Source organism: Squalius cephalus, assembly GCF_949319135.1.
Source record: "Squalius cephalus genome assembly, chromosome: 19".
Taxonomy (NCBI): Eukaryota; Metazoa; Chordata; class Actinopteri; order Cypriniformes; family Leuciscidae; genus Squalius; species Squalius cephalus.
The window spans coordinates 1,537,896-1,562,893 of NC_137140.1; the positions used below are offsets into that span (position 1 = coordinate 1,537,896).

The following is a 24,998-nucleotide window of genomic DNA, read 5'->3' on the forward strand; positions in this document are numbered from 1 at the left end:
CATTTTATAGCGTGATGAATCTTGCATTTTACTGCATCTTTTCATTTTCTGACCCTCTAGTAGCTCAAATCCATTTTACTTTCTATTTTTCACAATACACAAAAGGAGAAAATTTGAAGACTTTTCCATGCAGTTACAATGAGGACCGAAGCCTTTATGTTTCATAAAGAATGTAAAAGCACCAGAAAAGCCATTCATTACACTTAGGAATGCACCGATATGAACATTTTGGCCGATACCGATAATTCTTTATATTTGAAAACCGATAACCGATATATTGGCCGATAAATCTTATTTATCTTTATTTTTTTATAACCCACCTCCACCCCCACCCCCCACCCCCCCCCTCTTCGGAGGACAACTTTATTTTATTAAAAATTTTTTGTAAGGCAATATTTTTTTTAAGTACATACACAATATGTTACATTCAAATTACATTTATATTCAGTCAAAATCAAACTTTTTAATTTAATTTTTGAGAGCCTGATTACAAAAACAAAAGTCTCATAATTTCCCAAACACACAATTATATTGATGTTCTCATTATAATTGTATGTAGCCGATATGACAGACTTGCGCTTAAATGTGTTTTCCATATTGAAGTGATTTAATCATATTTCAAGCAATTCAAACCCATCATGTTGAACAGTGGCATCTGAAGAGTCTCAGCTGAAGGAGATAATACATTATTTATCAGCTTTAATATATCAGCCAAATTTTCTAATCAGACCGCTAACGATAACATTAAAAATGATCATATATCGGCTGATACCGATATGGTGGTCGATATGTCGTGCATCCCTAATAACACTTGACTCGTCTGCTATATTACAAGTACAGTCCTCAAATATAAAGGGATAGTTCACCCAAAAATGGAAATTTTGTCATAATTTATTCTCCCTCATGTCGTTCCAAACTTGAATGACTTTCTTTGTCCCGCTGAACATAAAAGAAGATATTTTGAAGAATCTTCAGTTTCGGTTCCCATTGACTTGGCACTGTAATTTTTGCCCATACAGTGGAAGTCAATGGGAACCAAAATGGTTAAGTATTCCAATATCTTCTTTTGCGTTCCACAAAAGAAAGAAAGGTTTGAAACAGCTAGAGGGAAAGTAAATAACGACACAATGTTCATTGGGGTGAACTATCTCTTTAGTTTTTCTAAAGAGATACTCTATACTCTTTAGGCCAGATTTTTCAGTGAATCATTCAGCATGTTACATCATTACACCAGTAGTCTTTAAGAATCAGTTATTAACTCGACAGATTCGTTCAAAACTTTGATTCAGTCGGGAACAAAACAAAGAGTCATTGAATCATTCACTAAGCCGATTCATTTAACCATCAGATTAATTCAGGATTTAATCATACTAATATGGGAAAATAATTCATAAAAGTTGTTTGGTCTTGTTTAAAAATAAAATAAATGTATGAGGTAGCAAGGGGGGCTTTTTTTTTTTTTAATCGCACAATATTGACACAAATTAAAGCTGCAGTCCGTAGTTTTTCCTATTTGTCGCCAACTCTGTTTGAAATCTGCAATTGCAGTTATTGGAGGAATTATCAACTTTACGTGGGTTGTGCCTCGGCACGGCACAGCGCGGACGAATCCAGTGTTTTGAGGAGAACGTGCGGCTGTCAGTCGCCGCGCCGATGTGGATACTGGCATTCACAATCACAGATTCTGCTTTTGGAAGAATGACCAACATAAGAATTTTCACCGGAAAATGTTCTGAACAAGTAACATCCACTTTTGTTCTGACCAACTGAGGGGAAAAAAGCATTGCAGTAAATCACACTGATTAAATCTAACGATCGCTCATCATATCACTCCAAACCGTGCAAATTATACTTTGTTCTCAAATTGTTAATGTTAACAACATCAGCATTGCGTGACATTTAATGCCCTTCCGATATTATCCTTGTTTTCGCATGGGCCGGTTGCAGTCTCTATTTTTCTGTAGTCACTCTGAAGTCTTCTGCGTTTTACAGCGGGTGAATCTCCAGTTGTCACTGCGGTGATTGTCGTTTGAACCTTTCTGGATCCGCCATCAAGTTTAATTATATCAAGTGCTGTGAGAAAAGGCTATAAATCTCCACCTCCAGCATCCTCACACTCTATGTGTACAGATGTGACTCTATGTGGACAGATGTGACTCTATGTGTACAGATGTGACTCTATGTGGACAGATGTGACTCTATGTGGACAGATGTGACTCTATGTGGACAGATGTGACTCTATTTGGACAGATGTGACTCTATGTGGACAGATGTGACGTTATGTGGACAGATGTGACTCTATGTGGACAGATGTGACGTTATGTAGACAGATGTGACTCTATATGGACAGATGTGACTCTGTGGACAGATGTGACTCTATATGGACAGATGTGACTCTATGTGGACAGATGTGACATTATGTGGACAGATGTGACTCTATATGGACAGATGTGACTATGTGGACAGATGTGACTCTATATGGACAGATGTGACTCTATATGGACAGATGTGACTCTATTTGGACAGATGTGACTCTATGTGGACAGATGTGACGTTATGTGGACAGATGTGACTCTATATGGACAGATGTGACTATGTGGACAGATGTGACTCTATGTGGACAGATGTGACTCTATATGGACAGATGTGACTCTATTTGGACAGATGTGACTCTATGTGGACAGATGTGACGTTATGTGGACAGATGTGACTCTATGTGGACAGATGTGACGTTATGTAGACAGATGTGACTCTATATGGACAGATGTGACTCTGTGGACAGATGTGACGTTATGTGGACAGATGTGACTCTATATGGACAGATGTGACTCTATGTGGACAGATGTGACATTATGTGGACAGATGTGACTCTATATGGACAGATGTGACTATGTGGACAGATGTGACTATATGGACAGATGTGACTCTATATGGACAGATGTGACTCTATGTGGACAGATGTGACGTTATGTGGACAGATGTGACTCTATGTGGACAGATGTGACGTTATGTGGACAGATGTGACTATGTGGACAGATGTGACGTTATGTGGACAGATGTGACTCTATGTGGACAGATGTGACTCTATGTGGACAGATGTGACGTTATGTGGACAGATGTGACTCTATATGGACAGATGTGACTCTATGTGGACAGATGTGAAGTTATGTGGACAGATGTGACTCTATATGGACAGATGTGACTCTATATGGACAGATGTGACTCTATGTGGACAGATGTGACTCTATATGGACAGATGTGACTATGTGGACAGATGTGACTCTATATGGACAGATGTGACTATGTGGACAGATGTGACTCTATGTGGACAGATGTGACGTTATGTGGACAGATGTGACTCTATGTGGACAGATGTGACGTTATGTGGACAGATGTGACTCTATGTGGACAGATGTGACGTTATGTGGACAGATGTGACTCTATGTGGACAGATGTGACGTTATGTGGACAGATGTGACTCTATATGGACAGATGTGACTCTATGTGGACAGATGTGACGTTATGTGGACAGATGTGACTCTATATGGACAGATGTGACTCTATGTGGACAGATGTGACTCTGTGGACAGATGTGACGTTATGTGGACAGATGTGACTCTATATGGACAGATGTGACTATGTGGACAGATGTGACTCTATATGGACAGATGTGACTCAATGTGGACAGATGTGACATTATGTGGACAGATGTGACTCTATATGGACAGATGTGACTATGTGGACAGATGTGACGTTATGTGTACAGATGTGACTCTATATGGAGAGATGTGACGTTATGTGTACAGATGTGACTCTATGTGGACAGATGTGACGACAGATGTGACTCTATGTGGACAGATGTGACTCTATATGGACAGATGTGATGTTATGTGGACAGATGTGACTCTATATGGACAGATGTGACTCTATATGGACAGATGTGACGTTATGTGGACAGATGTGACTCTATATGGACAGATGTGACTCTATATGGACAGATGTGACGTTATGTGGACAGATGTGACTCTATATGGACAGATGTGACTCTATATGGACAGATGTGACTCTATGTGGACAGATGTGACTCTATATGGACAGATGTGACTCTATGGACAGATGTGACGTTATGTGGACAGATGTGACTCTATATGGACAGATGTGACTCTATATGGACAGATGTGACTCTATGTGGACAGATGTGACTATGTGGACAGATGTGACTCTATATGGACAGATGTGACTCTATGTGGACAGATGTGACGTTATGTGGACAGATGTGACTCTATATGGACAGATGTGACTCTATATGGACAGATGTGACTCTATGTGGACAGATGTGACGTTATGTGGACAGATGTGACGTTATGTGGACATATGTGACTATATGGACAGATGTGACTCTATATGGACAGATGTGACTCTGTGGACAGATGTGACGTTATGTGGACAGATGTGACTCTATGTGGACAGATGTGACTTTATGTGGACAGATGTGACTCTATGTGGACAGATGTGACTCTATATGGACAGATGTGACTCTATGTGGACAGATGTGACTCTATATGGACAGATGTGACTCTATGTGGACAGATGTGACTCTATATGGACAGATGTGACGTTATGTGTACAGATGTGACTATATGGACAGATGTGACTATGTGGACAGATGTGACTCTATATGGACAGATGTGACGTTATGTGTACAGATGTGACGTTATGTGGACAGATGTGACTCTATATGGACAGATGTGACTCTATGTGGACAGATGTGACTATGTGGACAGATGTGACTCTATATGGACAGATGTGACTCTATGTGGACAGATGTGACTTTATGTGGACAGATGTGACTCTATGTGGACAGATGTGACTCTATATGGACAGATGTGACTCTATGTGGACAGATGTGACTCTATATGGACAGATGTGACTCTATGTGGACAGATGTGACTCTATATGGACAGATGTGACGTTATGTGTACAGATGTGACTATATGGACAGATGTGACTATGTGGACAGATGTGACGTTATGTGGACAGATGTGACTCTGTGGACAGATGTGACGTTATGTGGACAGATGTGACTCTATATGGACAGATGTGACTATGTGGACAGATGTGACTCTATATGGACAGATGTGACGTTATGTGTACAGATGTGACTCTATATGGACAGATGTGACGTTATGTGTACAGATGTGACGTTATGTGGAGAGATGTGACTCTGTGGACAGATGTGACGTTATGTGGACAGATGTGACTCTATATGGACAGATGTGACTCTATATGGACAGATGTGACTCTGTGGACAGATGTGACGTTATGTGGACAGATGTGACGTTATGTGGACAGATGTGACTCTATATGGACAGATGTGACTCTATGTGGACAGATGTGACTTAATGTGGACAGATGTGACGTTATGTGGACAGATGTGACTATATGGACAGATGTGACTATGTGGACAGATGTGACTCTATATGGACAGATGTGACGTTATGTGTACAGATGTGACTCTATATGGACAGATGTGACTCTATGTGGACAGATGTGACTCTATATGGACAGATGTGACGTTATGTGTACAGATGTGACTCTATATGGACAGATGTGACTCTATGTGGACAGATGTGACGTTATGTGGACAGATGTGACTCTATGTGGACAGATGTGACGTTATGTAGACAGATGTGACTCTATATGGACAGATGTGACTCTGTGGACAGATGTGACTCTATATGGACAGATGTGACTCTATGTGGACAGATGTGACATTATGTGGACAGATGTGACTCTATATGGACAGATGTGACTATGTGGACAGATGTGACTCTATATGGACAGATGTGACTCTATATGGACAGATGTGACTCTATTTGGACAGATGTGACTCTATGTGGACAGATGTGACGTTATGTGGACAGATGTGACTCTATATGGACAGATGTGACTATGTGGACAGATGTGACTCTATGTGGACAGATGTGACTCTATATGGACAGATGTGACTCTATTTGGACAGATGTGACTCTATGTGGACAGATGTGACGTTATGTGGACAGATGTGACTCTATGTGGACAGATGTGACGTTATGTAGACAGATGTGACTCTATATGGACAGATGTGACTCTGTGGACAGATGTGACTCTATATGGACAGATGTGACTCTATGTGGACAGATGTGACGTTATGTAGACAGATGTGACTCTATATGGACAGATGTGACTCTGTGGACAGATGTGACTCTATTTGGACAGATGTGACTCTATGTGGACAGATGTGACATTATGTGGACAGATGTGACTCTATATGGACAGATGTGACTATGTGGACAGATGTGACTCTATGTGGACAGATGTGACTCTATATGGACAGATGTGACTCTATTTGGACAGATGTGACTCTATGTGGACAGATGTGACGTTATGTGGACAGATGTGACTCTATGTGGACAGATGTGACGTTATGTAGACAGATGTGACTCTATATGGACAGATGTGACTCTGTGGACAGATGTGACTCTATATGGACAGATGTGACTCTATGTGGACAGATGTGACATTATGTGGACAGATGTGACTCTATATGGACAGATGTGACTATGTGGACAGATGTGACTCTATATGGACAGATGTGACTCTATATGGACAGATGTGACTCTATGTGGACAGATGTGACGTTATGTGGACAGATGTGACTCTATGTGGACAGATGTGACGTTATGTGGACAGATGTGACTATGTGGACAGATGTGACGTTATGTGGACAGATGTGACTCTATGTGGACAGATGTGACTCTATGTGGACAGATGTGACGTTATGTGGACAGATGTGACTCTATATGGACAGATGTGACTCTATGTGGACAGATGTGAAGTTATGTGGACAGATGTGACTCTATATGGACAGATGTGACTCTATATGGACAGATGTGACTCTATGTGGACAGATGTGACTCTATATGGACAGATGTGACTATGTGGACAGATGTGACTCTATATGGACAGATGTGACTATGTGGACAGATGTGACTCTATGTGGACAGATGTGACGTTATGTGGACAGATGTGACTCTATGTGGACAGATGTGACGTTATGTGGACAGATGTGACTCTATGTGGACAGATGTGACGTTATGTGGACAGATGTGACTCTATGTGGACAGATGTGACGTTATGTGGACAGATGTGACTCTATATGGACAGATGTGACTCTATGTGGACAGATGTGACGTTATGTGGACAGATGTGACTCTATATGGACAGATGTGACTCTATGTGGACAGATGTGACTCTGTGGACAGATGTGACGTTATGTGGACAGATGTGACTCTATATGGACAGATGTGACTATGTGGACAGATGTGACTCTATATGGACAGATGTGACTCAATGTGGACAGATGTGACATTATGTGGACAGATGTGACTCTATATGGACAGATGTGACTATGTGGACAGATGTGACGTTATGTGTACAGATGTGACTCTATATGGAGAGATGTGACGTTATGTGTACAGATGTGACTCTATGTGGACAGATGTGACGACAGATGTGACTCTATGTGGACAGATGTGACTCTATATGGACAGATGTGATGTTATGTGGACAGATGTGACTCTATATGGACAGATGTGACTCTATATGGACAGATGTGACGTTATGTGGACAGATGTGACTCTATATGGACAGATGTGACTCTATATGGACAGATGTGACGTTATGTGGACAGATGTGACTCTATATGGACAGATGTGACTCTATATGGACAGATGTGACTCTATGTGGACAGATGTGACTCTATATGGACAGATGTGACTCTATGGACAGATGTGACGTTATGTGGACAGATGTGACTCTATATGGACAGATGTGACTCTATATGGACAGATGTGACTCTATGTGGACAGATGTGACTATGTGGACAGATGTGACTCTATATGGACAGATGTGACTCTATGTGGACAGATGTGACGTTATGTGGACAGATGTGACTCTATATGGACAGATGTGACTCTATATGGACAGATGTGACTCTATGTGGACAGATGTGACGTTATGTGGACAGATGTGACGTTATGTGGACATATGTGACTATATGGACAGATGTGACTCTATATGGACAGATGTGACTCTGTGGACAGATGTGACGTTATGTGGACAGATGTGACTCTATGTGGACAGATGTGACTTTATGTGGACAGATGTGACTCTATGTGGACAGATGTGACTCTATATGGACAGATGTGACTCTATGTGGACAGATGTGACTCTATATGGACAGATGTGACTCTATGTGGACAGATGTGACTCTATATGGACAGATGTGACGTTATGTGTACAGATGTGACTATATGGACAGATGTGACTATGTGGACAGATGTGACTCTATATGGACAGATGTGACGTTATGTGTACAGATGTGACTCTATATGGACAGATGTGACGTTATGTGTACAGATGTGACGTTATGTGTACAGATGTGACGTTATGTGGAGAGATGTGACTCTGTGGACAGATGTGACGTTATGTGGACAGATGTGACACTATATGGACAGATGTGACTCTATATGGACAGATGTGACTCTGTGGACAGATGTGACGTTATGTGGACAGATGTGACGTTATGTGGACAGATGTGACTCTATATGGACAGATGTGACTCTATGTGGACAGATGTGACTTAATGTGGACAGATGTGACGTTATGTGGACAGATGTGACTATATGGACAGATGTGACTATGTGGACAGATGTGACTCTATATGGACAGATGTGACGTTATGTGTACAGATGTGACTCTATATGGACAGATGTGACTCTATGTGGACAGATGTGACTCTATATGGACAGATGTGACGTTATGTGTACAGATGTGACTCTATATGGACAGATGTGACGTTATGTGTACAGATGTGACGTTATGTGGACAGATGTGACTCTATATGGACAGATGTGACGTTATGTGGACAGATGTGACTCTATGTGGACAGATGTGACTCTATATGGACAGATGTGACTCTATATGGACAGATGTGACTGTGACTCTATATGGACAGATGTGACGTTATGTGGACAGATGTGACTCTATGTGGACAGATGTGACTCTATATGGACAGATGTGACTCTATATGGACAGATGTGACTATGTGGACAGATGTGACTCTATATGGACAGATGTGACGTTATGTGTACAGATGTGACTCTATATGGACAGATGCGACGTTATGTGGACAGATGTGACTCTATATGGACAGATGTGACGTTATGTGTACAGATGTGACTCTATATGGACAGATGTGACGTTATGTGGACAGATGTGACTCTATATGGACAGATGTGACTCTATATGGACAGATGCGACGTTATGTGGACAGATGTGACGGAATGACGCAAAGACATGCTCGAATTTCCCGCCGAAATCCACCAGTACCACTGGAGTTAAAAACATCATTACAAGCTCACTGTTCTGAATCGAGCTGAAGCAAGCAGAGAGTTCTGAACACTGGCTGGTTATGTACTTGCTCAAACATTTATTTTGGATAATTTTTAACCCAAAAAAATTACGGACTGCAGCTTTAAGTTAAGTTAAGTAATGACTGAACAGACTGACCCACACAAGCGTCTGAAGCCGATTGGCTGTGTGTAACAGGAGTCTTCGGAGGGCCGGCATTGAGAAGTGATTGACAGATTGCTGGAAACACAAACACAGCAGGAACGCAGCGCTCAGTTTGTGTGTGCCTTTATCCTGATCAACCGTGGAGAAGATCAACTCCAGGACCCGGGATTCGTGTTCAACATCATACTCCAGAGCCAGTTCTGCTCCCTCCGGGTCTTGGAAGCCTCGGGGCCTTCTGGATTTCTCCGACAGCACACACACTTGACAGAGAGTCGGGCGTTCAGAAGTCGGGTCTTTATACATGAAGAGGTAATGATGTCCCAGGCCGATGACGTCTCCCGAGCGCAGCTCCACCTCGTGACGGACAGCGCATCCGTTCCTCTTCACTTCGGCTCCGTCGAGGGGTTTCAGGAGCGTCACGGGATTCACGCCGAGGCGTCGGACGAGACAGTGACGAGGAAGCAGATCCGGAGCCCAGAGATTCAGGAGTTCTGAGTCGCTCTCGGACTCGGTCTGATCGACGCGCCGTCCGAATACTGAGCTGCTGTTGATCAGGGGATAGATGACGAAATCCTGAGGAGACAAGGAAGTGCATTCCGTAAGGGATAATGTACATCCGGCCGGTCGTTATCTCGGAATAAACCCGATCAGGATCAGGTCTTCATCAGCCTGAAGGGGTTTATTCTGAGATAACAACCGACCGGATGTACATTATCCCGCTTATAACACGCCTACTTGACATATAAGTAAATAATCAGACACAGATTATTGAGTTGAAATATTTTATTCAGTATTTAAACGCAGAGCTTCCGCGGTTGTTCAAACTAGATGGACATTTAAGAGATACGGTATACAGTCATGCCACTTATTACACAGCATTTCACCACATAAATAATTATGGGGATAAGAAATATTGATTTCAGATTAAACTGTTTTAAAATTGTACCTGTTTGTATCTCATAATCCAACAGTGTACAAAACAATAGTCGCAAAATGGCCGCCGCTGCGTTTGTATAAAACCAGAGAGAGCGAGTCCGCGATACTGGATGGCTTAATTAAATAACTATACACAAAATATTGATTTGACTGAGTTTTAGTATTTTATTAGCTCACCAAATGCAAAACTTCGAGTGTGTAGCGCTGCTGTCTTCAGTGACACGATGAGCCGGTGTTTCTGTGGTTGTTATCGGTATCAAGTATTCCACAGAGCCGTGTAATAAATATTCATGTCAACATGTTGTCATTTAAGCCAAAGGTGCTTTTTTAAATACAGATACATTTTAAGATTATAAGTGCACATTCAATACAAGTAAGGGAATGCATGTAAAGAGAGTTTCCTACAGTTGAAAAGGTCATTTGAGGTAAAATATAAAACTTAAGTGGTGTGTGTGTGTGTGTGTGTGTGTGTGTGTGTGTGTGTGTGTGTGTGTGTGTGTGTGAGAGAGAGAGAGAGAGTAAGAGAGTGTGTGAGAGTATGTGTGTGAGTGAGTGTGTGTGTGTGTGTGTGTGAGTGTGTATGTGTGTTTGTGTGTGCGAGTGAGCGTGTCTGTGTGTGAGTTAGAGTGTGTGTGAGTGAGAGTGTGTGTGAGTGTGTCGTGTGTGTGTGTGTGTGTGTGTGTGTGTGTGTGTGTGTGTGTGTGAGAGAGAGAGTGTGTGTGTGTGTGTGTGTGTGTGTGAGTGTGTGTGTGTGTTTGTGTGTGTGTGTGTGTGTGTGTGAGAGAGAGAGTGTGAATGAGTGTGTGTGTGTGTGCGCGCATGTGTGTGTGAGTGAGTGTGTGTATGTGCGAGTGTGTGTGCATGTATTTGTTTGATCATTTACGGCCGATCATCACTCCATATACACAGATAATCTGTCAGGAAATGTGTTCAGTCTCTGGACGCATCACTTCCTGTCCAGCACTGGGCCTGTTTTCACATACGTGGTCATTTCTCATGGTTTGGCACATTCTGTTATTTTCCAGTGGAATCGAAGGGATATGGGATCATTTTTTTCCGCAGTGCATTGACGTCACCTGTGTTGTGCAGTTTAAAGGGAGTGTATCATTGTGATTGTAAGATTGTAAAATCTGATCAGTGACTGAATTATGACCCTAAAACAAAACAAAAAGAGTGAAAATCCCTATAATTCTGTAGTTTAACAGCACAGATTAATAACTAACAACATCAAACATGAAACTGAAGTTCAGTTTGCTACAGAAGTTAAAATTATGGTGCAAGAGAATAAAATCGTCACTTCCTGGGAAACTGGTGCAAAATATCAGTAGGCTAATAAAATTGTACGTTTCTGAAATCTTTTGTATGGAAGCTTGTTTCCGCCACAGAATAAAACATTTTAAAAGATAATTGCAACTTTTCATCTCACACTGACTCACAGTTTAAATCTCGCAATTCTGACTTTATAACTCGCGATTACGACTTAGTATCACGCAATTGTGTAAAAAAAAATCAGAATTGTGAGACAAAAAGTCACAATTACCTTTTTTATTTTTTATTCTGTGGCGGAAACAAGCTTCCATACTTTTTTCCTCCATCATAAACGAGTGTGTCTCGGAGCGGACCAACAATAGAGACACTGCAACGCCATTGGTCCACTGCTTACTCCAGTTATCCAATCACAGCCTCCGCAGAGGGTTTTGTTGCTCATCAAGGGATTCATTCAGTAAACGTGTTTCTGTCGTAGTTTGCATGTCTTCTTATTTGTAAACATTAGCGTTTGGGGGAAAAGTCAATTCACGTATGAATCATGATTTTATCATCTATGGATTTGAATTGATTCACAACTTTCAAATATCAATTATCGAGGTAGTTAAAGCTACACTATGGAACTTTTTTGTTCTAAATTAAAAAAATTAAACATACATTTAAGAAGGATAGAAAAAAATAAAAGTAGATGGATGTAAAGCTACAGCTGATTAAAAACGGCATAAAACTCCAGAAAAAGTGTTTGTTGGGCTGGAGGAAAGAACGAGGAAGTGCGAGCGATATAGTGTGTGTCTGTCCTACCTGTGTGTAACTGAAGCCCTGCAGAAGCAGAAAGTAGGGAAAATCCAGAGGCGGATGAATGGAAAACTGTGTGTCGTTGTCATCGCTGCTCTCCGTCTCCTCGCGCTCACTGGCGGGACACTGTGTGTGTTTGTAGACCTCGGTCTCTGGATCCTCCGTGTGGTTTTTGTGAGCCTCAACTCTCAGGTTCGTCTCGCTGAGACTCTTAAACATATTGTGTTTTCCATCGTCCAGCCGGACCGATTTCCCTCGCGAGCGAGTCTTCTGCAGCTTCCGTGCCTGTGCGTTTATGCCTGGAGAATGAGATATTGAAAGTATTAAAGTGGTGAAAATCCAGCTTTTAATGTTGTTTATGTGTCTATGTGGTGTTTTTAATCTGCTTTAACACAAAGCATGTGTAAATTCATAAGTCGACAGCATTGCTGAGTATTTCCTCCTTAAAACTGCAGTGAACCAAAGACAGTCTCAAAAACACGCTTTGAAATCGCTGGTGTTTCTGACGTCACAAACTACCTTGTAACCAATCAGATCAACGTGTGATCGTCAACCAGTGGATCTCTGAGCTGAGTGAGTGAGTGGAGGCGGGGCTCATTTGCATATTCATAGAGGACGTGCATACTAAATGAGGCAAGGGTGTCAAGTTACATTCAAGATATTTTAAGACATGAGGTATTTTTTTTCAAGGAAAAAACTTTGAAATATGTCATTTTGGTGATCAAAGATGAGTTTTAATGGATAAAATTATTGACTACAGAGGAAGAAAAGATTCTATGTGGATATAACAGTTCTCAACCAGGGGGCCTCAACAAACTTAATAATTTTTCACCACAAGGTGGCGCTATCCCAAAACTTTTTGAGTACCTTCAAGGCTCCATGCCGAAGACACGCACCAATTTTCATACCAATACGCCAATGCATTCGTAAAATATAGCATTTTAGTGGCCTAAAAAACACCAAACATCTTCAGTGCAGAGGTGATTATAGTGAGGTTTACCAGCGGTCACCGTGTCTTTGTCTTTAGAGTTGTTTTCTTCCACTGTGGCCTTGCGCTGGATCTCAAATCGGCGAGAAAAACCTTCTCTGGGCTTCCAGAGCGACTGCAGCAAGAGCGGCTTCTCATCGTCTCCAACCACACGGACACATTCAGTCCTCCAGCGCTGGTTTTCCACGCAGCCGATCACGTCACACAACACATAGTCATCAGATTCTTCTTTACTCAGGGAGTATCTGCAATAATACAAACAGCAGAACAGCTGATAGGATATATGCATACACTACTGTTGGTGTTCATCCTTGTTGAATAAACGTATTAATCTCGTTCAAAAAACAAACAAACAGACATTAAGATCTTGGAAAAACACAGGCACTTTCACACACACATTCTAGTTGTAGAATTAGGAAAGAACAGAGGAGTTTCTGTGCTGACGCAGCTTTCTATCCAAATTGGCTTGCGTTCACCAAAGAATTAATGTCGCCTTGAATTTCCAACTTCTCCAAACCAATCGAGACTTTTGGTATGAAACCTTCACATGCAGTTTGAAATTTAACCAATGTGCACAAAGGCTGTTTTCCAAAAACCTTCAGAAAACCATCTGGTGGTTTTGTTCATAACAGCAACAGCATTATAAGTTTAAAATAACCATGAAATCAAAATAGGCAATCCTTATTTTTTTAATGGAATTTTGCAGAATGATTCATCAGTGCACATCATTATTGTTTTAATAATCTTGAATCAGAATAAGTTCCTCTTGCAGCATCTCTTCTCTGATGATGTGGGCGGGGCTATAACCTATCACTCACATGAGATCAGCCAATAGCAAACCACAACCATCCAATCAATTCCCCACAGACAAAATCAAGCCCCGCCCACATTTGTTCTTATTCCAGAAGCGTTTCACTCGGATATTCGGGACAACAGAGAGTAAAAGATCAGGGCTACTTCATGACGACTTTAATATTATCAGTTATTTATATTTCATATGAACCTAAATATATGTCAAGTCACCTTTATTTTTATAGTGCTTTATAGAATAGAAATTGTTTTAAAGCATCTTCACTGTAACAAACAGAAATCAAATATAAGACAAATTCAACTTATGCATATTATGAAAATAGTTTCATCAGTTCAATAACAGTGCAAAGTTTATTCATTATGAAACACGTTCAATTCAGCTAAGCAGTTCTACAGAAGACAATAGAATTGTTACTTTCATCCAATAGTGTCAGTGCAGTCAAATCAATAAAACTACTGAATAATTTACGTAGTCTTTTAGCAACACAGTGTCAGCCCAGATCCGGCCCACATCTGGTATGCATGGAATCCACACACTCTAAAAAATGTGATTTCTCTTGTGTTATTTTTTATACCCAAATCCTGGGTTGAGCCTTTTGGGTAAATTTTTGGGGTTATTTTTTCAGTGTTTGGGTAGATTTTGTGTAACCCAGCTCCTGGATCAGACGTAACAACCCAGTGTTTGGGTAGTTTTCATATAACCCAGCTCCTGGGTCAGACGTAACAACCCAGTGTTTGGGTAGTTTTCATGTAACCCAGATCCTGGGTCAGACGTGACAACCCAGTGCTTGGGTAGTTTTCGTGTTACCCAGCTCCTGGGTCAGACGTAACAACCCAGTGTTTGGGTAGTTTTTGTGTTACCCAGATCCTGGGTCAGACGTAACAACCCAGTGTTTGGGTAGTTTTCGTGTTACCCAGCTCCTGGGTCAGACGTAACAACCCAGTGTTTGGGTAGTTTTTGTGTTGTCCAGATCCTGGGTCAGACGTAACAACCCAGTGTTTGGGTAGTTTTTGAGTAACCCAGATCCTGGGTCGGACGTAACAATCCAGTGTTTGAGTAGTTTTTGTGTTACCCAAATCCTGGGTCAGACGTAACAACCCAGTGTTTAGGTAGTTTTTGTGTTACCCAGATCCTGGGTCAGACGCAACAACCCAGTGTTTGGGTAGTTTTTGTGTAACCCAGATCCTGGGTCGGACATAACAATCCAGTGTTTGAGTAGTTTTTGTGTTACCCAGATCCTGGGTCAGACGTAACAACCCAGTGTTTAGGCAGTTTTTGTGTTACCCAGATCCTGGGTCAGACGTAACAACCCAGTGTTTGGGTAGTTTTTGTGTTACCCAGATCCTGGGTCAGACGCAACAACCCAGTGTTTGGGTAGTTTTTGAGTAACCCAGATCCTGGGTCGGACGTAACAATCCAGTGTTTGAGTAGTTTTTGTGTTACCCAAATCCTGGGTCAGACGTAACAACCCAGTGTTTAGGTAGTTTTTGTGTTACCCAGATCCTGGGTCAGACGCAACAACCCAGTGTTTGGGTAGTTTTTGTGTAACCCAGATCCTGGGTCGGACATAACAATCCAGTGTTTGAGTAGTTTTTGTGTTACCCAGATCCTGGGTCAGACGTAACAACCCAGTGTTTAGGCAGTTTTTGTGTTACCCAGATCCTGGGTCAGACGTAACAACCCAGTGTTTGGGTAGTTTTTGTGTTACCCAGATCCTGGGTCAGACGCAACAACCCAGTGTTTGGGTAGTTTTTGAGTAACCCAGATCCTGGGTTGGACGTAACAATCCAGTGTTTGAGTAGTTTTTGTGTTACCCAAATCCTGGGTCAGACGTAACAACCCAGTGTTTAGGTAGTTTTTGTGTTACCCAGATCCTGGGTCAGACGCAACAACCCAGTGTTTGGGTAGTTTTTGTGTAACCCAGATCCTGGGTCGGACGTAACAATCCAGTGTTTGAGTAGTTTTTGTGTTACCCAGATCCTGGGTCAGACGTAACAACCCAGTGTTTAGGCAGTTTTTGTGTTACCCAGATCCTGGGTCAGACGTAACAACCCAGTGTTTGGGTAGTTTTTGTGTTACCCAGATCCTGGGTCAGACGTAACAACCCAGTGTTTAGGTAGTTTTTGTGTTACCCAGATCCTGGGTCAGACGCAACAACCCAGTGTTTGAGTAGTATTTGTGTTACCCAGATCCTGTGTCAGACGTAACAATCCAGTGTTTAGGTAGTATTTGTGTTACCCAGATCCTGGGTCAGACGTAACAACCCAGTGTTTAGGTAGTTTTTGTGTTACCCAGATCCTAGGTCAGACGCAACAACCCAGTGTTTGAGTAGTATTTGTGTTACCCAGATCCTGTGTCAGACGTAACAATCCAGTGTTTAGGTAGTATTTGTGTTACCCAGATCCTGGGTCAGACGTAACAACCCAGTGTTTGGGTAGTTTTTGTGTTACCCAGATCCTGGGTCAGACGTAACAACCCAGTGTTTGGGTAGTTTTTGTGTTACCCAGATCCTGGGTCAAACGGAACAATCCAGTGTTTGAGTAGTTTTTGTGTTACCCAGATCCTGGGTCAAACGGAACAATCCAGTGTTTGAGTAGTTTTTGTGTAACCCAGATCCTGGGTCGGACGTAACAATCCAGTGTTTGGGTAGTTTTTGTGTTACCCAGATCCTGGGTCAAACGGAACAATCCAGTGTTTGAGTAGTTTTTGTGTAACCCAGATCCTGGGTCAGATGTAACAACCCAGTGTTTGGGTAGTTTTTGTGTAACCCAGATCCAGGGTCAGATGTAACAACCCAGTGTTTGAGTAGTTTTTGTGTAACCCAGATCCTGGGTCAGATGGAACAACCCAATGTTTGAGTAGTTTTTGTGTTACCCAGATCCTGGGTCAGACGTAACAACCCAGTGTTTGGGTAGTTTTTGTGTTACCCAGGTCCTGTGTCAGACGGAACAACCCAGTGTTTGGGTAGTTTTTGTGTTACCCAGGTCCTGTGTCAGACGGAACAACCCAGTGTTTGGGTAGTTTTTGTGTTACCCAGATCCTGGGTCAGACGTAACAACCCAGTGTTTAGGTAGTTTTTGTGTTACCCAGATCCTGGGTCAGACGCAACAACCCAGTGTTTGAGTAGTATTTGTGTTACCCAGATCCTGTGTCAGACGTAACAATCCAGTGTTTAGGTAGTATTTGTGTTACCCAGATCCTGGGTCAGACGTAACAACCCAGTGTTTAGGTAGTTTTTGTGTTACCCAGATCCTGGGTCAGACGCAACAACCCAGTGTTTGAGTAGTATTTGTGTTACCCAGATCCTGTGTCAGACGTAACAATCCAGTGTTTAGGTAGTATTTGTGTTACCCAGATCCTGGGTCAGACGTAACAACCCAGTGTTTGGGTAGTTTTTGTGTTACCCAGATCCTGGGTCAGACGTAACAACCCAGTGTTTGGGTAGTTTTTGTGTTACCCAGATCCTGGGTCAAACGGAACAATCCAGTGTTTGAGTAGTTTTTGTGTTACCCAGATCCTGGGTCAAACGGAACAATCCAGTGTTTGAGTAGTTTTTGTGTAACCCAGATCCTGGGTCGGACGTAACAATCCAGTGTTTGGGTAGTTTTTGTGTTACCCAGATCCTGGGTCAAACGGAACAATCCAGTGTTTGAGTAGTTTTTGTGTAACCCAGATCCTGGGTCAGATGGAACAACCCAATGTTTGGGTAGTTTTTGTGTTACCCAGATCCTGGGTCAAACGGAACAATCCAGTGTTTGAGTAGTTTTTGTGTTACCCAGATCCTGGGTCAAACGGAACAATCCAGTGTTTGAGTAGTTTTTGTGTAACCCAGATCCTGGGTCGGACGTAACAATCCAGTGTTTGGGTAGTTTTTGTGTTACCCAGATCCTGGGTCAAACGGAACAATCCAGTGTTTGAGTAGTTTTTGTGTAACCCAGATCCTGGGTCAGATGGAACAACCCAATGTTTGAGTAGTTTTTGTGTTACCCAGATCCTGGGTCAGACGTAACAACCCAGTGTTTGGGTAGTTTTTGTGTTACCCAGGTCCTGTGTCAGACGGAACAACCCAATGTTTGAGTAGTTTTTGTGTTACCCAGATCCTGGGTCAGACGTAACAGCCCAGTATTTGAGTAGTTTTTGTGCTACCCAGATCTTAGGTCAGACGTAACAACCCAGTGTTTGGGTAGTTTTTGAGTTACCCAGATCCTGGGTCAGACATAACAACCCAGTGTTTGGGTAGTTTTTGTGTTACCCAGATCCTGGGTCAGACGTAACAACCCAGTGTTTGGGTAGTTTTTGTGTTACCCAGATCCTGGGTCAGACGTAACAACCCAGTGTTTGAGTAGTTTTTGTGTTACCCAGATCCTGTGTCAGACGGAACAACCCAATGTTTGAGTAGTTTTTGTGTTACCCAGATCCTGTGTCAGACGGAACAACCCAATGTTTGAGTAGTTTTTGTGTTACCCAGATCCTGGGTCAGACGTAACAGCCCAGTATTTGAGTAGTTTTTGTGCTACCCAGATCTTAGGTCAGACGTAACAACCCAGTGTTTGGGTAGTTTTTGAGTTACCCAGATCCTGGGTCAGACGTAACAACCCAGTGTTTGGGTAGTTTTTGTGTTACCCAGATCCTGGGTCAGACGTAACAACCCAGTGTTTGAGTAGTTTTTGTGTTACCCAGATCCTGGGTCAGACGTAACAACCCAGTGTTTGAGTAGTTTTTGTGTTACCCAGATCCTGGGTCAGACGTAACAACCCAGTGTTTGAGTAGTTTTTGTGTTACCCAGATCCTGGATCAGACGGAACAATCCAGCGTTTGGGTAGTTTTTGTGTTACCCAGATCCTGGGTCAGACGTAACAACCCAGTGTTTGAGTAGTTTTTGTGTTACCCAGATCCTGGGTCAGACGTAACAACCCAGTGTTTGAGTAGTTTTTGTGTTACCCAGATCCTGGGTCAGACGTAACAACCCAGTGTTTGAGTAGTTTTTGTGTTACCCAGATCCTGGGTCAGACGTAACAACCCAGTGTTTGAGTAGTTTTTGTGTTACCCAGATCCTGGATCAGACGGAACAATCCAGCGTTTGGGTAGTTTTTGTGTTACCCAGATCCTGGGTCAGACGTAACAACCCAGTGTTTGAGTAGTTTTTGTGTTACCCAGATCCTGGGTCAGACGTAACAACCCAGTGTTTGAGTAGTTTTTGTGTTACCCAGATCCTGGATCAGACGGAACAATCCAGCGTTTGGGTAGTTTTTGTGTTACCCAGATCCTGGGTCAGACGTAACAACCCAGTGTTTGAGTAGTTTTTGTGTTACCCAGATCCTGGATCAGACGGAACAATCCAGCGTTTGGGTAGTTTTTGTGTTACCCAGATCCTGGGTCAGACGTAACAACCCAGGGGTTGAGTTATTTATTGCGGGCTTTGGTCTTTTCACGTGATGGAAACGCCTGATGCCTTGAATTAAATTTTATGATTTTATTCAAAAAACATACAGAATATAAATGCTTAGAAAGTTAAAATATGTTCTCAGAACTGTACACTGATTGTTTATGGAAAGGTTATGGAGTAATAGGATATTTCGGCTATGAGTGAAACGCAGGGTGGCGTCTGAAGTTAGAAGTTCATGAACACAACACAAGCTCCGGCACGAGATCCAGCGCTGTTACGGTGGAAACGTGACAAAAATGTTTCATTTTTACTTCTAACATTTGTTAAACAAGCTTAAATGTATGCAATAATAATTCAAAACTATATATAATATACTAAAAAATATGATAAAAAATAAAAGGAATGATCCTGCAATCCAGTGTTTGTGTGGAGTATTTTTTTTTGTTTTTTTTGTTTAGAGGATTTAAGTTAGTTCATCTGTAAACATTAATTCATGTATGAAGTAAAAAAGAAAGAAAAAAGCTAGTATTATAGTAAAAATGAATCAACCCAATATGCTGGGTTAAATAAACAAGCCATTTTACTGGGTAAAATTAACCCAACATGTGTCCTGTCCTATATTTTCAATATTGGGTTGTTTTTAACCCAGTGTTTTTTAGCATGCGTGTGGCCCGGCTCTGGGCCGACACTGTGTTGCTGTCTGGGTTCTGACTGCTGTATAATGTTGATCACTCACCTGGCGAGAGCCTCTTTGACCAGCTCTTTGGCACTGGAGTGTGTCGTGGCCAGAACGCTCTTGTAATTCGCTCCTTCGCAAATCTCAGTGCCGAAGATCTTCAGGATGCCTGGAGCCGAGACCTGATTGGACAGTTCTGAGGGGTCGTCCGTCACCTCAGCCGAGTCTCTCCGAGGGCCGCGGCCGAACACAGCCGACAGACGCTGACGCCGGATCTTATTCTTGGCCGGTTGCCGGATCCCGACGCTCTCCGTGGATCTGCCCGTGCCGCTGGATGAGCTCGACCTGGAGGAGGGAAGCAAACGGATCAACTCGATGCAGACCTGCACTGCTTTAAAGGCATAGTTCACCCAAAACTGAACATTTACTCACACATCTATCCATGATAAAAGTGCATCTGTCCATCATAAAAGTGCATCTATCCATCATTAAAGTGCATCTTTATCATGGATAGATGCACTTTTATGATGGACAGATGCACTTTTATCATAGATAGATGGACTTTTATGATGGATAGATGCACTTTTATGATGGATAGATGCACTTTTATGATGGACAGATGCACTTTTATGATGGACAGATGCACTTTTATCATGGATAGATGGACTTTTATGATGGATAGATGCCCTTTTATGATGGATAGATGCATTTTTATGATGGATAGATGCACTTTTATGATGGACAGATGCACTTTTATGATGGACAGATGCACTTTTATCATGGATAGATGGACTTTTATGATGGATAGATGCACTTTTATGATGGATAGATGCACTTTTATGATGGATAGATGCACTTTTATGATGGACAGATGCACTTTTATGATGGACAGATGCACTTTTATCATGGATAGATGGACTTTTATGATGGATAGATGGACTTTTATGATGGATAGATGCACTTTTATGATGGATAGATGCACTTTTATGATGGACAGATGCACTTTTATGATGGACAGATGCACTTTTATCATGGATAGATGGACTTTTATGATGGATAGATGCCCTTTTATGATGGATAGATGCACTTTTATGATGGATAGATGCACTTTTATGATGGACAGATGCACTTTTATGATGGACAGATGCACTTTTATCATGGATAGATGGACTTTTATGATGGATAGATGCACTTTTATGATGGATAGATGCACTTTTATGATGGAGAGATGCACTTTTATGATGAATAGATGCACTTTTATGGACTTCAAAACAGAAACAGTCATTCACTGTCATTATAAAGCTTGGAAGAGCCAGGACATTTTTTAATATAACTCTGATTGTATTCGTCTGATATACACCTATGTATACTACAAATCATGGGGTATTTTTCATTTTTTGGCTGAACTAACCCTTTAATCTGGCTGTCCATCACTAATGAACGGCAATGTGCAAATGCGTAGTTCCTCTAAATACCTTTATAATACTTTGAGGATTTAGTCTAAATCCTGTATTTCAGTAGCAGTGGCACAAAAGCTCCTTTTCATTGCGTCAGTATTAAATGTGTGTTTCTTCATCTTTTGGGCCACAAATAAAATCTCTAACCTCACTGTTTTTTATTTGTTCCAAGGGAATAGTTGGTATTATAGCGCTATTATAATTGATTGTTCTGATTAAGCTTTGTAATATTATTGTGGGATGCTTGGAAATTTTTCAAGGAATTATGTAGTATAATGCTGTTCAATTTATTCATATTTATGGATTTATGTATGATACCAGACACATTTGAGCTCTATGACAAACAGAATAACTAACTTAAAAGAATAACTAATCTCATGATCACTTGTTTAATAACAATGTCCAACAGTGTATGAAGAACAAATCATGAGAAACCCTTTCCACTACAGTGTCATTTCCATCTCAATATTGAATGTGGAATATGATGTGGTGGAAATAACATTTTAAACAACTTGACTAGAAATGATGCACAATAAAATATACTCGTGCATTAAACGACTAATACTTAGTCTCAAGTTCTTCACTGACTTTTTTCAAAGTTATGATCAAACAAAATAAACTTTTTTTTTTCATTTTAAATATTGAAAGTCTGGTACTGGAACAAGTGTAAAACTCATAAAAGGCATTTTTAAAATAATCAGAAGTAATGTGTAAAATGTTTACACGTGTGTGACCTTCATATTAAAAAAAGTTTGTAAGAGACCTAAAATCACACTCTAAAAAAAACGCTTATTGTTTTAACCCAATTTTGGGTCAAATATGGACAAACCCAAAACGTTGGGTTAAAAATGTGCAACACAGAAAATGTTTTGCCCAAAATTGGGTAAAAACAACTCAGCATTTTTTGTATTGCTTTGCTTTGATTATATATATATATATATATATATATATATATATATATATATATATATATCAACGGGATAGCTTATGAATGACAAATCAGTCCTTTCATAACTTTATGAAGTGAACTCACTGGACGGATCCATTGCTGTGTTTCCTCCCGACCCGTGAGAGTCTCCTGCGGGACGCGCTGGCCGGTAGACCCGGTAGATCCGGTAATCTTCGCTCGTGCCCGATCATCGTTCCCGTCATCAGCTGTCGTCTAGTTAACGGGTCCGTTATAATGACGTTCCCGTCCGAGCTGCGCGCGCATCACATGAACCGGCCAACACTATTCCAGAGGCGATATGAACTCTTCACTCTTCAGATCAACACTGCACGAGTTTCTGCTCTGCGTGTCTATAGTTCTGATCATCTGTCTACGTAGGCAGCACTTGTGGGCATCACGGGCGCGTTCCCGGGGAAAAATGCTGCGCGCGCCTGTGATGCCCACACACTCATGATGGCAAAAGCTTTTTAGTGTGTATTGAGACACTATAGGCTGACTGGCCGGAATGCGCTGCTGATGATGGACGGCATGTAAAAGTTTATGATTGATTTCAGGAGAGAAAAAGAGTCACTTTTCTATCATTAAGTTGGCTTGAAAAAACTTTTTCTTCTTCTTTTTTATTGAGATTTCTCAATTCTATACTCCTCTTAGACTCAAGCTATAGTTGAAGCCACATCCTCCAAACTTTGGCCTTTGGAGAGGCTCATTTAGAATCAATTAAGCTGCCATTTTATGTACTATTTCTAAGACATTGAGACAAATTTTTAAGCGTCCATTCTATCTCACTCTAAAAAATGCTGGGTTGTTTTTAACCCAATTTTGGGTCAAATATGGACTAACCCAACGTTGGGTTAAAAATGCAATTTAAAAAATGGACAAATTGCATTTTGAACAAAATCAAAAATGGACAAAAATGTAATTTAAAAATAGACAAATTGCATTGGTTACAATAAAAATGTAAACCAACGGCTGGGTTTGTCCATTTTTAAATTGAATTTTTAACCCAACGTTGGGTGAGACCATATTTGACCCAAAATTGGGTTAACACAACCCAGCAGTTTTTAGAGTCTATCTATCTATCTATCTATCTATCTATCTATCTATCTATCTATCTATCTATCTATCTATCTATCTATCTATCTATCTATCTATCTATCTATCTATCTATCTATCTATCTATCTATCTATCTTCCCTTTCCATCCATCCACTGTTTTGAAGTGTGCGCATGCGCGTAAATGCGTAAGGGAACCCCGGCGTATTACGTAGGAGAAATCCCGCGAAGACTCAAACAAAACAAAACGACAGGGAAGGGAACTAAAAAAAAACAAACATTGAAGTCCTCATATCGTTACAAGCAGCAAGAAAACTGCGGACTAAGAGAGTAAGTTTATACCAAACACGGCAGGTTAACTTGGTTAACAATGAACGGCTTTCTGTTGTTTGTGTAAAGTAACTATAGTAGCCTACTTATATTAAATACATTAATTGCTATCTCGAATCAATCATATATTGGTAAATTAACGTCGTTCAAACGACAGAGGTGCGACCATGTTATTATGAAAGTCGTTACTTGTTAGCTAGTTAATCGTATTATGGTGGTTAAGCAGTGAGTGGACACGGGCGCCATCTAGTGGTCAAACTGAGGAACAACACTTCGGTTTGTGTCGCATTTAATTTTAATCTTATTTTTATTTATGTTTTTAGTTTAAGTAGATTTCATTTATTTAAATACAGATGTATTTATTTATTTAAATACAGATGTATTTATTTATTTTAATCAGTTTATTTTATTATGTTATTAATTAATTAATTAATTTTTATTTTATTCAAATTTATTTATTTTGTTAGTTTAATCTTATTTAAATTTATGTTTTTAGTTTAACAAATGTATTCAGTTTATTTAAATACACATTTTTTCGTTTTATTCATTTATTTTAATTGAATGTTTTCATTTATTATTTTATTAATTTTCATTTAGTTTTATTTAAATAATTGTATTTATTTCTTTATTATTTATGTTTTTAGTTTAATTAGATTTTATTTATTTAAATACAATTTTATTTATTTTAATCAATTTAATTTAATACAATGTATTGATTTATTATTTATTTAAAA

At 40.7% G+C, this 24,998-nt stretch overlaps 1 protein-coding gene across 1 annotated transcript in view; it reads right to left on the reverse strand.

The window, feature by feature from the left end:
* The window catches only part of radil2b (Ras association and DIL domains 2b), a 52,986-nt gene extending 29,648 nt beyond the window's left edge, over positions 1 to 23,338 (reverse strand). The window contains exons 1-5 of the mRNA XM_079851979.1: positions 22,967 to 23,338; positions 20,537 to 20,821; positions 13,616 to 13,848; positions 12,622 to 12,914; positions 9,613 to 10,191 (exon numbers count right to left, since the gene is read on the reverse strand). Coding sequence (XP_079708105.1) covers positions 9,613 to 10,191; positions 12,622 to 12,914; positions 13,616 to 13,848; positions 20,537 to 20,821; positions 22,967 to 23,085 — 1,509 coding nt within the window. The 5' untranslated portion in view covers positions 23,086 to 23,338. The remainder of the gene's footprint in view (positions 1 to 9,612; positions 10,192 to 12,621; positions 12,915 to 13,615; positions 13,849 to 20,536; positions 20,822 to 22,966) is intronic.
* Between the last annotated feature and the right edge of the window lie 1,660 nt (positions 23,339 to 24,998).